This window comes from Diadema antillarum, unplaced genomic scaffold, assembly GCF_040938485.1.
Source record: "Diadema antillarum isolate AM-2024a unplaced genomic scaffold, OU_Dant_1.0 seq00001003_RagTag, whole genome shotgun sequence".
NCBI classification, from domain to species: Eukaryota; Metazoa; Echinodermata; class Echinoidea; order Diadematoida; family Diadematidae; genus Diadema; species Diadema antillarum.
In genome coordinates, this window is record NW_027271841.1 from 492,556 (window position 1) to 504,790 (window position 12,235).

Consider the following 12,235-nt stretch of genomic DNA (forward strand, 5'->3'; position numbering starts at 1 on the left):
TTTCACCAAACTTACAGAATAAGAAAGAAGAGATTAAATTTGGGGGTCACGAGGTCAAAGGTCATGGAGTCATAAAGGACATATCTCAACTTCCAATACTTTGTACTATTGATATTCCGTGTGTAAACTTGTATCCGAACAAGAATGCGCGATACAACATTCTAGAAAATTCCTGCTGTCGTCGGTCGCGATCGGAGACAGCAAAAGCAGAAGAAGCACGAGAGCATGTAAGCAGTGAAGACCTACCCTACGGCACGTACAGTGAGAACCCGACCGATCATTGGGCCTTATCATTATCAACGTTGTTTTTCACGATCTTCCTCAGGCAGCATGCGCCGCACGCGCGCAGCTCGCTCGATCGCGCGCTCTGTGTAAACGTACGTAAGAGCTAGCTAGCTAGCTACTAGCTGTGCGCGAATAGAATCCACAGAAAGGTTGAGCAACACTACATTTTATGCACTGGAGCTCTATCACCCAGCGTTGGAAAACCGAGAAATCAGTGCGATCCTGCCAAATCTAACAAGATGGAAGCCAAGAAGGAACTTTTCGAAAGAATACAGGCTGGTAAGAAACATTTTCGTAGCGAATGATTAAAATTTGATAATTAACAAGTGGATACGGTAAGTCAGATGTGTCGCTCACGATAGTAACGTTAGTAACCAAATTATTATAGTAACAGTACCACAGTGGTAGTGTAAACGATTGCCAGGCAGGATTATTCACGATCACAATAACATTAACAACATTCTGATATTAGCTCTCCGCCGCTCGACCTCCGAGCTCCGCGATGCGATAGAATACGAGGCGACCGAGGATGGGGATTCATGTTTTTTACATTCCTAAGTGAGATAATGAGAAATCTCTTATGAAATATGAAAGAGCATGTAATTTTAAGAAGAATTCAACGTTTATTTGATGAAAATTGGTTTTCAAATGGCTGAGATATCCAAAAAAGTGATGATAATAATATTAATAAGAGACTAGGCCTACAGTAATTTACAGGCCACAACTTTATTAGGATCTCTTTGTTTCACCTTGTTTTTGGATATCTTGGCACAAACTTTTGATACCCCTTGGAATTGCATGCTCTTTGACATCTCATAGAGTGGTTTCTGAATATCTCACAAAACGTCAAGAGCTAAATCCTCACCTCGACCAGAACTGTACACACCCTTTAAACGTTTAAGTAATGATGATGGGTAGATTTAACTGTTACCAGTACTCAGTGTGTTAGATCCATATTTGAAATAGTAGTACGAAGAGCTAATATCATGCAAATTGATGTATCTAAATGGTCTAAATACGGCGTTATCGAGAAATAGGTCCCCACTCCATTCACCGCCATTCAGAATTTCGTCATAGCCGGGGACTTCTTTCGGCCTCCGGCCTCCATCATGACCATTTTTGGCATTTTTATAGACTGTCTTTTTAGTGGAAACGCACACGCAAAACGAGAGGGGACCGATATCACGATTTGGCCCTAAATACTTCAAATTTTGCTACCTTCTGATAACTATGTAAGTCTACTACTCATTGACCACCTATTTTTTATTTTAATCGACCACTCTCACGCAATGGCTTTCTCGCATATAAAATAACAAATATGCGCGGGACAGGGCGCAATACGCTGGAACATTCGAACATGAATACAAATCAAGAAAAATTAGAGAGATACAGGTAAATAACATGAGGAAACAGGAGGAAAAAGAGCTGAAGAAAATCCTCATAATAGTAATACACATAATTGTTGGTAACACATATTTGCCCATTCACTGGATTTACGTTTTTTCAATGAGAAAACAGGCGGTCGATTAACATGATGAGCTTGCGCCGGTGTACAGTGAAAAATGTCACCTGTGTTTGCTGCCAAGAACTTCGCGCATACGGTACGAGTCAACAATCTGAGCTCAGGATATGAATTTGCGATATTTTCTGCCTTGAGTGGAATGAAATTAAAGTGAAAATGAGGGATATTTTCTAAGATACAAGGTATTCATTCAAAAAGCGGTCGATGAGTAGTAGTAGGTCCAACTATACCCTGTAGGCTGTCACTGTACTGTTCAGTTCCTATACGATCTACAGATTCCAATTGCGGTCTGTGCGCCGCGCTGCATATTGAACCAGCCTTCCCATTTCCATTCTTCACTGCAAATCACATGACGCATGTTCTTGTTTGTGGAAAGAGCAGTTGTGGAGGCTTGTTTTGAAGATAAGTTTTGTCTTTAAAACTAGTAAACTTTAGAATCTGTGTAACTGATTAGGTCTATTGCCAGAGACAATGACCGTTGACTGAGCTGTGTAATGTACATTCTAAGGACAAGTTCACTCTATGGGTATAAACTCGGCCTAGCGGGTAAATTCAGCCCCCAGCGCGCGCATTACAACTTGTTATTATGCGTACGCTGGGGGCCGAGTTTACCCGCTAGGCCGAGTTTACCCATAACTATAATGATATACAGGTGGTTTGATTGAATGCAATGATAATAATATTACTAACCCCACCAGCAACAGCAACACATATAGCACCCTGGGGTTATAACATTACTAGTAGTAGAACCTACAGTGAAAGTTTGAGGAAAATTGGACCATCTGTTCAAAATTGAATAGTTTCTGTGCAGCTATTACTTGATGAGGATTGACCATGGCTGGGGTGGGTGAGGGGCTCTACTGTCTGATAGTGTACTACTTGCATAAATTGTGCCGAGACGTTATGTTGGGTCAGGGGAGAGGCTTGTTCATCATTTAGTTACTGTCTCATGCTGTATACACTTCTGCTGCCATGCTGTTCTGGGAATATTTTGCAAATGTGATGAGAACTGGAACAATTTTCATGTCTTGTGCATGCTCCATTTAAAGTTGTGATGCTTGTTTCCTCTGTGCACTAGGTGACACTGAAATGATGAGGCAGTTGATTGGAAGTTCAAATGTGTCCGTCAACTGTGTGGATGATGTAAGTAATGGAAAACTTCACTTGCTGGTCCATCACATTAATATGTTTTGTTTATATTTAGCCTCCAGACTGATGCCATTTTCTAAAGCATTAATAATCAATACTGCCTGCCTCTGATGAACTTTGTGTGTTGATAGAATGATAAAAATAAAGCTGTAACTATGAATGGTAGAGTGTCATAATCAAAGTAAGCACTAGTTGCTCACTTGTCATTTTAGAGGTGATGAACAGAATGTCACAATTTTTTCTTGAGAATGATGATTTTTTTTGAACAGCCTCTTCTTGGGTTATTGTATTTTATGTTGCAATACTTGCTTTTACTATGTTATTAGCCAAGAAGAAGGTAACCATTTATCCTAGTCCATTTTATGGGGATGGTATAGTATTGGTGGAGATGAGGATTGGGCTTTTAATTTTTGTGAGATACCAAGAAACCACTTTTAAATGAAATAATACAGAGCATACCATTTTATGAGGAGTTCAAAATTTATTCTAGATGAAAAATCAGTTTTGAAATGGCTAAAAGCAAACTGAAAACAAAGAAAAACAAAATAAAACAAACTGATCCTAATAAAATACCTGTCAGTCCTACCTTTATTGCAGTTGCTCTGTTTTAGATATCTCAGCCATTTCAAAACTAATTTTCATTTTTTCAGAAGCCTTAAATTAGGTCTCAACCAAAAAGATATGATCCCTTAAAGTAATTGCCTACTTAGCTGCAATATTTGTAGTTTACAATTCCAAATATTCTGGTTGCAAAAGCAACATAGTTGGTATTTAGGTCTGTCTACTATAAACTGCAAATTATGGCTTCATAGCATAAGAAACTACATCTCCCCATTTAGATTTTTTATTTATTTATTTTTGTTTAGCATGAAGTAAAATGACTTTCATGTAATAACATACAATTGTATGTGATCTTGAAGACTTTTGGCTAAGCAGAAAAGTACATCAGAGGGATTGCCACACTTCCCCCTCCCCCAATATCACTGAACTTACATCCACCATTATCTTTGTTGTGCTCACTACAGCATGGAATGACTCCACTACAGAATGCTGCATTCAAGGGCAATGTTCCCATGTGTGAACTCCTGTTGGCCCATGGGGCCGATGTCAATGCAAACCACCATGAAAATGGCTACACTACTCTCATGTTTGCCGCCCTCTCTGGTAAGTCTCCCTTGCTCTCTAAATCGTCGAGCTCACCCTTTGAAATATTTCCCGCATAAAGATCTGTTGAAATCATGCTGATTACTTAGAGCAAAGTTACAGCATACACTGTACTGTTAAAAGGGTTCAATGTGTGTCATATGTAGTTCCTGTTATGTGTCAACTCATTTCATCTTTGCTTGTGGAATTGTAAAAGATTCAGGTATCTATTGCACCTCAAACTCAGTAGAGAGGTCTTTATCAAGACTGCATAATTTTTACTTGGAAATATATTTGAAAAGATAAGGACAGGACAAGCAAGGGGAAAATAGTCAAGTTTCTTGTGTATCTATGTCCAAGTAACCGCAATCTTAATGTTGAAAGAAAGCCATTCCAGCCTGAGGTAGGATGCCAGATCATGGAGTTACTAGTACATGCATACATGATTTATCCTTGTAACCCACTGCTACATATAACACTTCAAGAGCAAGGAAAATAATATGTTGTTGATTTTTTGTATAACTTCTTGGACTGCAATGTGAATGTAGAAATGGGTATGCTCTTGAGAGAGGCAAGAGTTTGGGTAATTGATGTGAACAGTGGTAGTGTTTTTTTTTTTTAATCTTTCTGTTTTTTGTTGTGTTTTTTTGTTGTTGTCTGGTACCAGGTAACACAGAAGTAACCCGCCTCATGCTTGAATCTGGTGCAAAGACATCACCAACAAACAGTGTAGGTCGCACAGCTGCCCAGATGGCTGCCTTTGTTGGCCAGCATGCATGTGTTAGCATCATCAACAACTTCTTTGATCGCGAGCAACTCGACTACTATACAAAGCCCAGAGGTAGGCTGCATTTGATTGATTAGACTGGGTGACTGTTTGGGTGATTCTAAGCAGTGCTGCATTGTAATGGTGGAAGCTCTCCTGTAGCAACACATTAAAAAAAAATATTTACAGACAGGATGTATAATGTCAGTGAAGATGATTAGATGCATATCTTTTGTCCTTCATGCTTTCAAATTATGAAGACTTGTGTTTAGACTGTGTTATCAGATAATTGAAGGATAAATTGCTACCCTTCTCCCTGGATATGTGTAATGATGGTTCAACTGCTTTGTGCAGACTGATGGATACCTGAAATTTCAGAACATTACATGATAATAATATTTCTTGTAGAGGGCATAACACTGCTATAACGTATCTATGCATTTGAGAAAACATAAAAGAATTGAGAAAAAAAAATCAGAGCTAGAGACCACATCTTGGATTTGTGAGCAGAACTGTTGATACCCTGATATAGGGTGTGTCATCATATCGTACTCCTTCACCATGTGTGTGTTCTGATCTTGTTTCACGCTTTATGATAGGTTTTGAGAAGGAGTCCAAACTACCGCCAGCTCTTGCCCCCAGCCTGCACAAACTGATGCTCATGCACAACCTCAACCCAGTAAAGGTAATGCCTGTATTGCTGGCAGCATTTGCCTTTCAGTGGTTGGCTTGCTTTCCTTATTCACACATTTCTTATTTCCATTGTTTCAAAATTTCTACTTTACTCTCTTTTTTACCTCCACCAAGGAGGTTGTGTTTTTTATCAGGGTTGGTTTATTTTTTTATTTGCCTAGTAACCCCAAATTTGTGCACCAATTTGGATGACACTTTCAGGAAAAGTTTAAAATGTCACAAGGAACAGATGATTATATTTTGGTAGTGATCTGGGAATTTTTATGAACTTTTGAAGGATTTTTTATCTTTTGGCAGATAGGGTCAGTGATCTTGGGAGTTCAAGCTGCGCGTATTTTGAGGTTTGCATACACAAACTATAAACGCTTGCTCTGCTCGAGGCACCGCGCAGCATGCAGGAAGCTGATGAGGTACGTAAACTCAAGGCTCCTTTATCATTGGAAAATTTGGCGATTATCACCATGTGTATATGGATGGAAGTGAGCTGCTTGGCAGAGGTCTGCACTCTCTGAGTGCTTTTCTAGTCTTATCAAGTGATGATGAAATGAACTGTAGCCTGTGACTTAAATGATAGTTAGTATTTAGGGATGATATATTACACTGATTGTAATGAAAAAAAGAAAGAAAACTGTACGTCTGATTTATTAGTCTGCAATTGCTGAGGGAATATCAGCCAGCACTAATGCTTTAGGAAGGCAGGTAAAAGTCATAGGAAGTGATTTCATCATGAATTGCACTTGCATACCAGCAGTTTGACTATACATTAGAATCTGTGTCCCTCATCCAGTTCTGACATCGAAAACAAAACGTATTCTTTCTAATATGCGTCGATGCCATTTGATGCAACTTTGTGTGTGCCATGTAGATCGTCCTATACCTGAAGAGGAATGAGAACCTCCTCAATGAGGCATACAAGGTGGGCAAGGTCCTTGAGCACATCTGCGAAAGGCAGATGAAGGCATCGGACACCAACGACGTCCTCGCTGTCAAGATGCATTACCTAGGCGAGGTCGTCCGACAGTGCCACAAGTGGAATATGGAGAAGGAGAATGGAACAAATGAATTTGTCAAGTTGTAAGAAATTAACCACTTTAACCGTTGTCTTTCTGAACCAATCTTCTTCAAAACTTAGTGTAGATGTACATTTTTTTGCCATTTAAATTCCTCAGAATCCTTGAGTCTAGTAGACAAATTTGATTGTATTTTATTTGATTTAATTATAGTTGTTATCATATAGGCATTCCTCGTATCCTTCATTTGGTATTATTAATTTATCTGGTCTGAACTTCTTATCCAATCTCCGTTTCTCATTTATAAACACTGATTATTTGGGGCTTACAGCCCAAGAAACTTGCTTTTATGTAGGTTCCGTCATACTTCTCTTTGTACAACCCGATTCCGGTTTTGACCAGTTATTGTTATGATTACTGTGTATGATATTATGTATGTTTATTCTTTTGTTTCTTTATTACTGACAAGGTTCAAGAATTAATGTTATTATTCTAGGTGTAACATTATATGAGTAGTAAGAAATGAATTGAATCGATATTGAATATTGATACTTAAAAAAAAAATAGGTTGAACAATCATAGTTGTTATATCTGACCTCTAACCCTTTGTGTACCTTTCTGTGCTTTCATCAGCCTCTTGCGAGCAAGGGAGAGTGATGGAGCGCGGCTGAACATGGAGAAGATGCTGCGTGAGATCATCCGGGAATTTCCCTACCACGAGAGCGAGCTCTTTGTCCAGATTGTCAGAAATCTTGCTAACGTCAAAGTAGTGAGTACAATGGTTCAAATTCCTGCTCAGTTGCTCGTAATTGCACTACACTTGAACATATAGCAGAAGCGATAATAACATCAATGTTTTGACGTGCATTGACAAGCCCTTTTTATTTAAACTGAACATGATTATGCAGATGGCATTTTCTATGTCAAATGTCAAATCGAAGTCTTAATGCCACCTAACCTTAGGAGGTGAAATGTACTGTACTTTTCTATTTGCTTTCTCTGAATGTTTGCTGCAAATTTTAATCAATCATTTTTTTGTGTTTGGACTGATGAATGTGCAGCCATATCATGCATAGGGTTTCGTCATCAAAGGTCATGCGTCATTCCTCCTTCAAAGAAATTGTAAACAAGCTGCATGTCCATTCATGACGTACATTTTGTTCTTACATAAGACATAAATTAGTGGTCTTATGTATTCAAAACCACACCCAAAGTATCATTACAAAATGCAATCCATGTTGATAAGGAAGAATAGGATGAAGATGTTTTCCAATATTCCACGAAGGGTCTAACATCATGTTACATCTGCCTGTTATGTGATAAGTGAACTTTTGTCAAATTTGTTTTTTCCTGTCCGCTTCCCCCTTTATAATTTTTTATTTATTTATTGTATATATATATTTTCTTTTTCTTTTTCTGAAATGCATTGAACCAGGTTTAGTGGGCTTTTTAAGATGACAACAAAGTAATTGCTGATTCTTTTTCTCTTTAAAAGCCTTAGGTGACTATCATTCTCAGAATTGCCTAACACATCATAATTGGCAAATTAAAAAAAAAAAATGCAATAATCATAAAATTATCAAACCATTGCTGTAAATATCTTTGTTTGTTTCTGTGTGCATGTCAATTCAGGGTGACGACCCAACAGCGCTTGGTATAATCACCCAGGCAGTGAATGGGGCACGCAGCCTGGAGGTCCCCAACCCTTGCAACACGTGTGGAGAGGCTAAGGCCAGTAAGAAATGTTCAGCCTGCAAAGCAGTAAGTCCCCAGTGTACAGAGATGTTAACATTACATCCAGGTTGCCTAATCATCCAGTGTTGTTTTTCACGAGACAACTGAGTGAAGAAAAAGTATGATTAAGAGATATTATGGTATTGTTTGATAGAGAGGTGTACGATTATTCCAAGTGACTATGATTGTTGTAACCATGATAAACAATTGAAGGCCTCACAGCCAAGTGGTCGATATCTAGTTTCTGCTGTGTTGAATGTAATGATTACATGAAAGTTGCAATTGTGAGGTTCATAATGAAAAGGGACTCTTGTAGACTCAGCAAAATTAACATTTGAGAATGGTATTCTTTCAAAATTCAGACAGAAAAATAAAACTGATAGTGAATTTGCAGGTTTCAAAGTCTTTCGTGGACAGTAGTAGGGATCATATTCAAATATGCAAATTAGATGAAGTGATGATGTCTTCACTTCAGATTTGTCCCACTTAACTGCCCCCACCCCCCTCCAAAAAAAAAGTAAGTAACTCTCTAATTTGACTTTGGCCACACATAGACAGTGTAATCATGCTATGATTAGATCCTAATTAATAGTGTGAGTGTAAAGTCACAGATCTTTGCATCATCCTGTAGAGCTCCAGGCGAATACAGACTTGACAGGATGTGTATTTCATAGTGTTTTCTGTTGTTGTTTTTTTTCTCCACAATATTACCGGTGGCCCTGGTGTTGTTTTCAAAAGCGTCATCACTCTCTGCTAGAGAGCAGTATTGGTTATTCTTTTGTTTGTCTCTGCACTAATGTCTTACTCCTCTGAAAAGAACAATAACTTAAATCCACATATAACGTGGATATTGCAAGGGATTTTAACAATTTTGAATCTACATTTTGTTGCATTGAAAGCTTTTTCTTATTAATGCTCGAAACAGTCAAAATAGAGTCCTAAATATCTTCCAGCAATTTAGCCTTAAATAATAAATGTTTAATGCAGTGCAACTTCAAGTCAATGTCCCTGGTAACAGACTATAGACGTCTAATACAAGCTTCAGACATGTTTGATGCTAATTTCAAATTGAACCCACAAAAGAGGGAGGATTGATAACACTAACATGAGAAGCACTATCCTGCTATCCTCTCGCAGTTGGTTGATTTGTGATCTTCGTTGACCTTGGCAGGTGATGTACTGTGACCAGACGTGCCAGAAGCTGGAATGGTTCACCCACAAGAAGCAGTGTAAGCGACTGGCCCAGGAGCACAAAGAGGAGATGGAGATGGAACGGCAGCAGCGGGAGAAGAAGGAGGAGATCATCCGCAAGCAGAGGGAGGAGATACTGAATGGTGAGTGGGAAGGAGGGGTTGCCATGGCAATGCATGGGTCATATTCATGTGGGTGAAGGTGGAGTTGCAGCTTGTCTTTGGCTATCCATGCAGCTCAAGGTGGGTTACAGTGCTTGCCCGTTACTTGTGAACCGCTTTAGTGGGAACCCCGCAGAAGTGCAACAAAACTTAATGTATCAGATTTTTCACATGATGTTTCCACCGCTTAATTGGAACCATAAACCACCTTATCGGGACATAGCCTGGCTGGAAAACTTCCATTGTCTGTCATCAATGTCTAAAAAAAAAAAAGTAAATCCTCAGAAATAATCACTGGGATATCCTTTCCTTCCCGGCAGGGTTATTTTCTAACCAATTTCAGATAGATTATGCCTATTGCACAATCTACATTATAAGCATTTGCCATTATGCAGCAGGACGTAGAGCAGGTGGTCATATTGAGTATCGTTAGATTCTACTCCTGCGCTTACCAGCCCTTTAGTGCGATACGGAGAGTCACCTTTACATGCGGCCCTTGCTCTCCTTGTTTGTACATAGTATGTATGTAGTGTGTGTCTGTGTGTGTGTGACAGACAGCGTGAGACGGAGGCCTGAATATCAGAAAAATGTGTTCATTACAATCATCGTTATTGTGTGTATGTTGTTAACACATTCAAGTTAATAGTGCGCCTCTTTTTCTGCAGTGGTAGGGTCATAGGCATTGTGACTTGATGTGTACTATGAGCTCTAAAAAGGTTTTTTTTTTTTAAATCAAATAATCGAAGGGTTGTTTCGATGATGCATTTGCCAAAATTATGAGACTGCTTTGTCTTTTTATGCCTCCGTCACGAAGTGGTGCCGGAGGCATTATTTTATTGGTGTTTTGTGTTTGCGTGTCAAAACGTGTGTAGTTTTTTGCGATGGTTATCAGTTGGTTTAATAACTGCATGATTTGGTGTAATGACCACAGACTAGGCTTCATGTTGTGTGGTTTGCATAGGCCAGTACCAGCCACTGCTTAAGCAGGAGCACAGGGAAAAAAAAAAAACGGGAGAAAAACTTGTCTCCGGGCAATTCCGCGGTTAGTAACGTTACATTTGAACAAATTTAGATATTTGTTTTTACTACTAAATTACAATTTATTCATTTTAAGTCAAAATTATGTCAAAAACATGTTCATCCCTCCCAGGTTTATGATACAGAAAAGAATGAATGCAATCCAAGAAATATTAGAATTGCTATGGCAACTACAAGGGCTGGTTAGTAACGTTACGAAAAAAGGACATGACAAAAAAATCAATGTCTTGTAACAAAAAGTGTGCAAAAATTCAAGTTACTTCAAACAAAGTGTTGCATAAATTTCAATTATTGCATCATAACAAATGTTTACACAATGTTTTTTAGCAGTTCGACCAATAATTTCCTAGCTAGACCCCCAAAAGCATGGTTAGTAACGTTACGGTTAGTAACGTTACATTTGTCCGTAGTAATTCCGCAGGTCATTTCACCCTTTTGTAATTGACAAAATGTCACATGACTTCTGGAGTATTTAAATGTATTCATCTTTTACCCTTTAGCAAAACTTTGAGGAAAATATTTTAAAGGAACCCACTGTAATTTGCATTTAAGTGAATTTTAGCATCCCCAGTCCCACATGTACATTTTAAATGATGGTTTAAGATCTCGCGAAATCAATAAATACGAAAAATAAAATCTACTGAATTTGAAAGACCTTAATGATTGGTGAACATCCATGGCATTAGTTGATACCTAGATTAAAGAGTAAGGTAAAGAGGCACATTTCTTTTATCCATGTCATGTCCACCTAACTGCGGAATTGCCCCTCCTGATTTTCTCTGATTAAGCGGTGACCACTGTATTGTGATACTTGTTGCAATGTCCTGTTTATGATCATGAGCTCTTGTATCATAGATTGTATGGCTTCCCAAGAATTACACAGCGCCTGCATCCTCCACATACATGTTTTTGCATCACACAGGATGTTTATGCTTCATGCATTCTATAATTCTAAACTTGTTTTTATCATTAGCAATTTCTCTGAAAGTCAACATTCCATGCTATCATTGTAAGTTCATTGGTTGTCCTTTATGCATTGTTAGGTACTGATGAAAAGAATCAAGAAACAAGCGAGAGTGACAAGCCGACCTCCTCTGAAGATGGAACAGTGCAAGGGGTGACTGAGCAGCTTGCAGGAACAACGGTAGGGTAGACCCCCCCCCCCCCCCCCCCCCCTTTCATATGGACTTGAAAGGAACCTGAAGTTTGGTGCAATGAGACACACCTTGGCTTGGGACGTCCTGTGGGAATGAGGTCACAATGTGGCTTCTCTCGGGTGTTGGACAATTTTGATCGGCGCCATCGTGGGACCTCAGAGTAGACAGTGTGACTGGGTGAGTGGGTTTTGACTGGGAAAGCAACAAGCAAATTCTTCACAAACATTTCCAAAATGCTGTCGGGATGACAATGCTACTTCTGTGACAGCTTTTTGTATTTATTGTGTTGTTGGGTTCACTCTTCATTAGCATCTGTGGTGTTCAATTTACTTCTATTTAATCTTCTGTTCACAGTGTGTCTAATTTCTGTTCAGTACTGGATATCA

The 12,235-nt window shown here is 38.9% G+C and overlaps 1 protein-coding gene across 1 annotated transcript; it reads left to right on the top strand.

The window, feature by feature from the left end:
* The first annotated feature begins 446 nt into the window (after positions 1 to 446).
* On the top strand, positions 447 to 11,861 carry LOC139742504 (ankyrin repeat and MYND domain-containing protein 2-like). Its single transcript, XM_071653039.1, has 10 exons — positions 447 to 564; positions 2,886 to 2,950; positions 3,982 to 4,120; positions 4,767 to 4,940; positions 5,465 to 5,550; positions 6,424 to 6,632; positions 7,202 to 7,337; positions 8,201 to 8,329; positions 9,474 to 9,636; positions 11,736 to 11,861. Exons 1-10 carry the CDS (start codon positions 525 to 527, stop codon positions 11,843 to 11,845), a joined length of 1,251 nt encoding a protein of 416 aa, XP_071509140.1. The 5' UTR covers positions 447 to 524; the 3' UTR covers positions 11,846 to 11,861.
* The last annotated feature ends 374 nt before the right edge of the window (positions 11,862 to 12,235 follow it).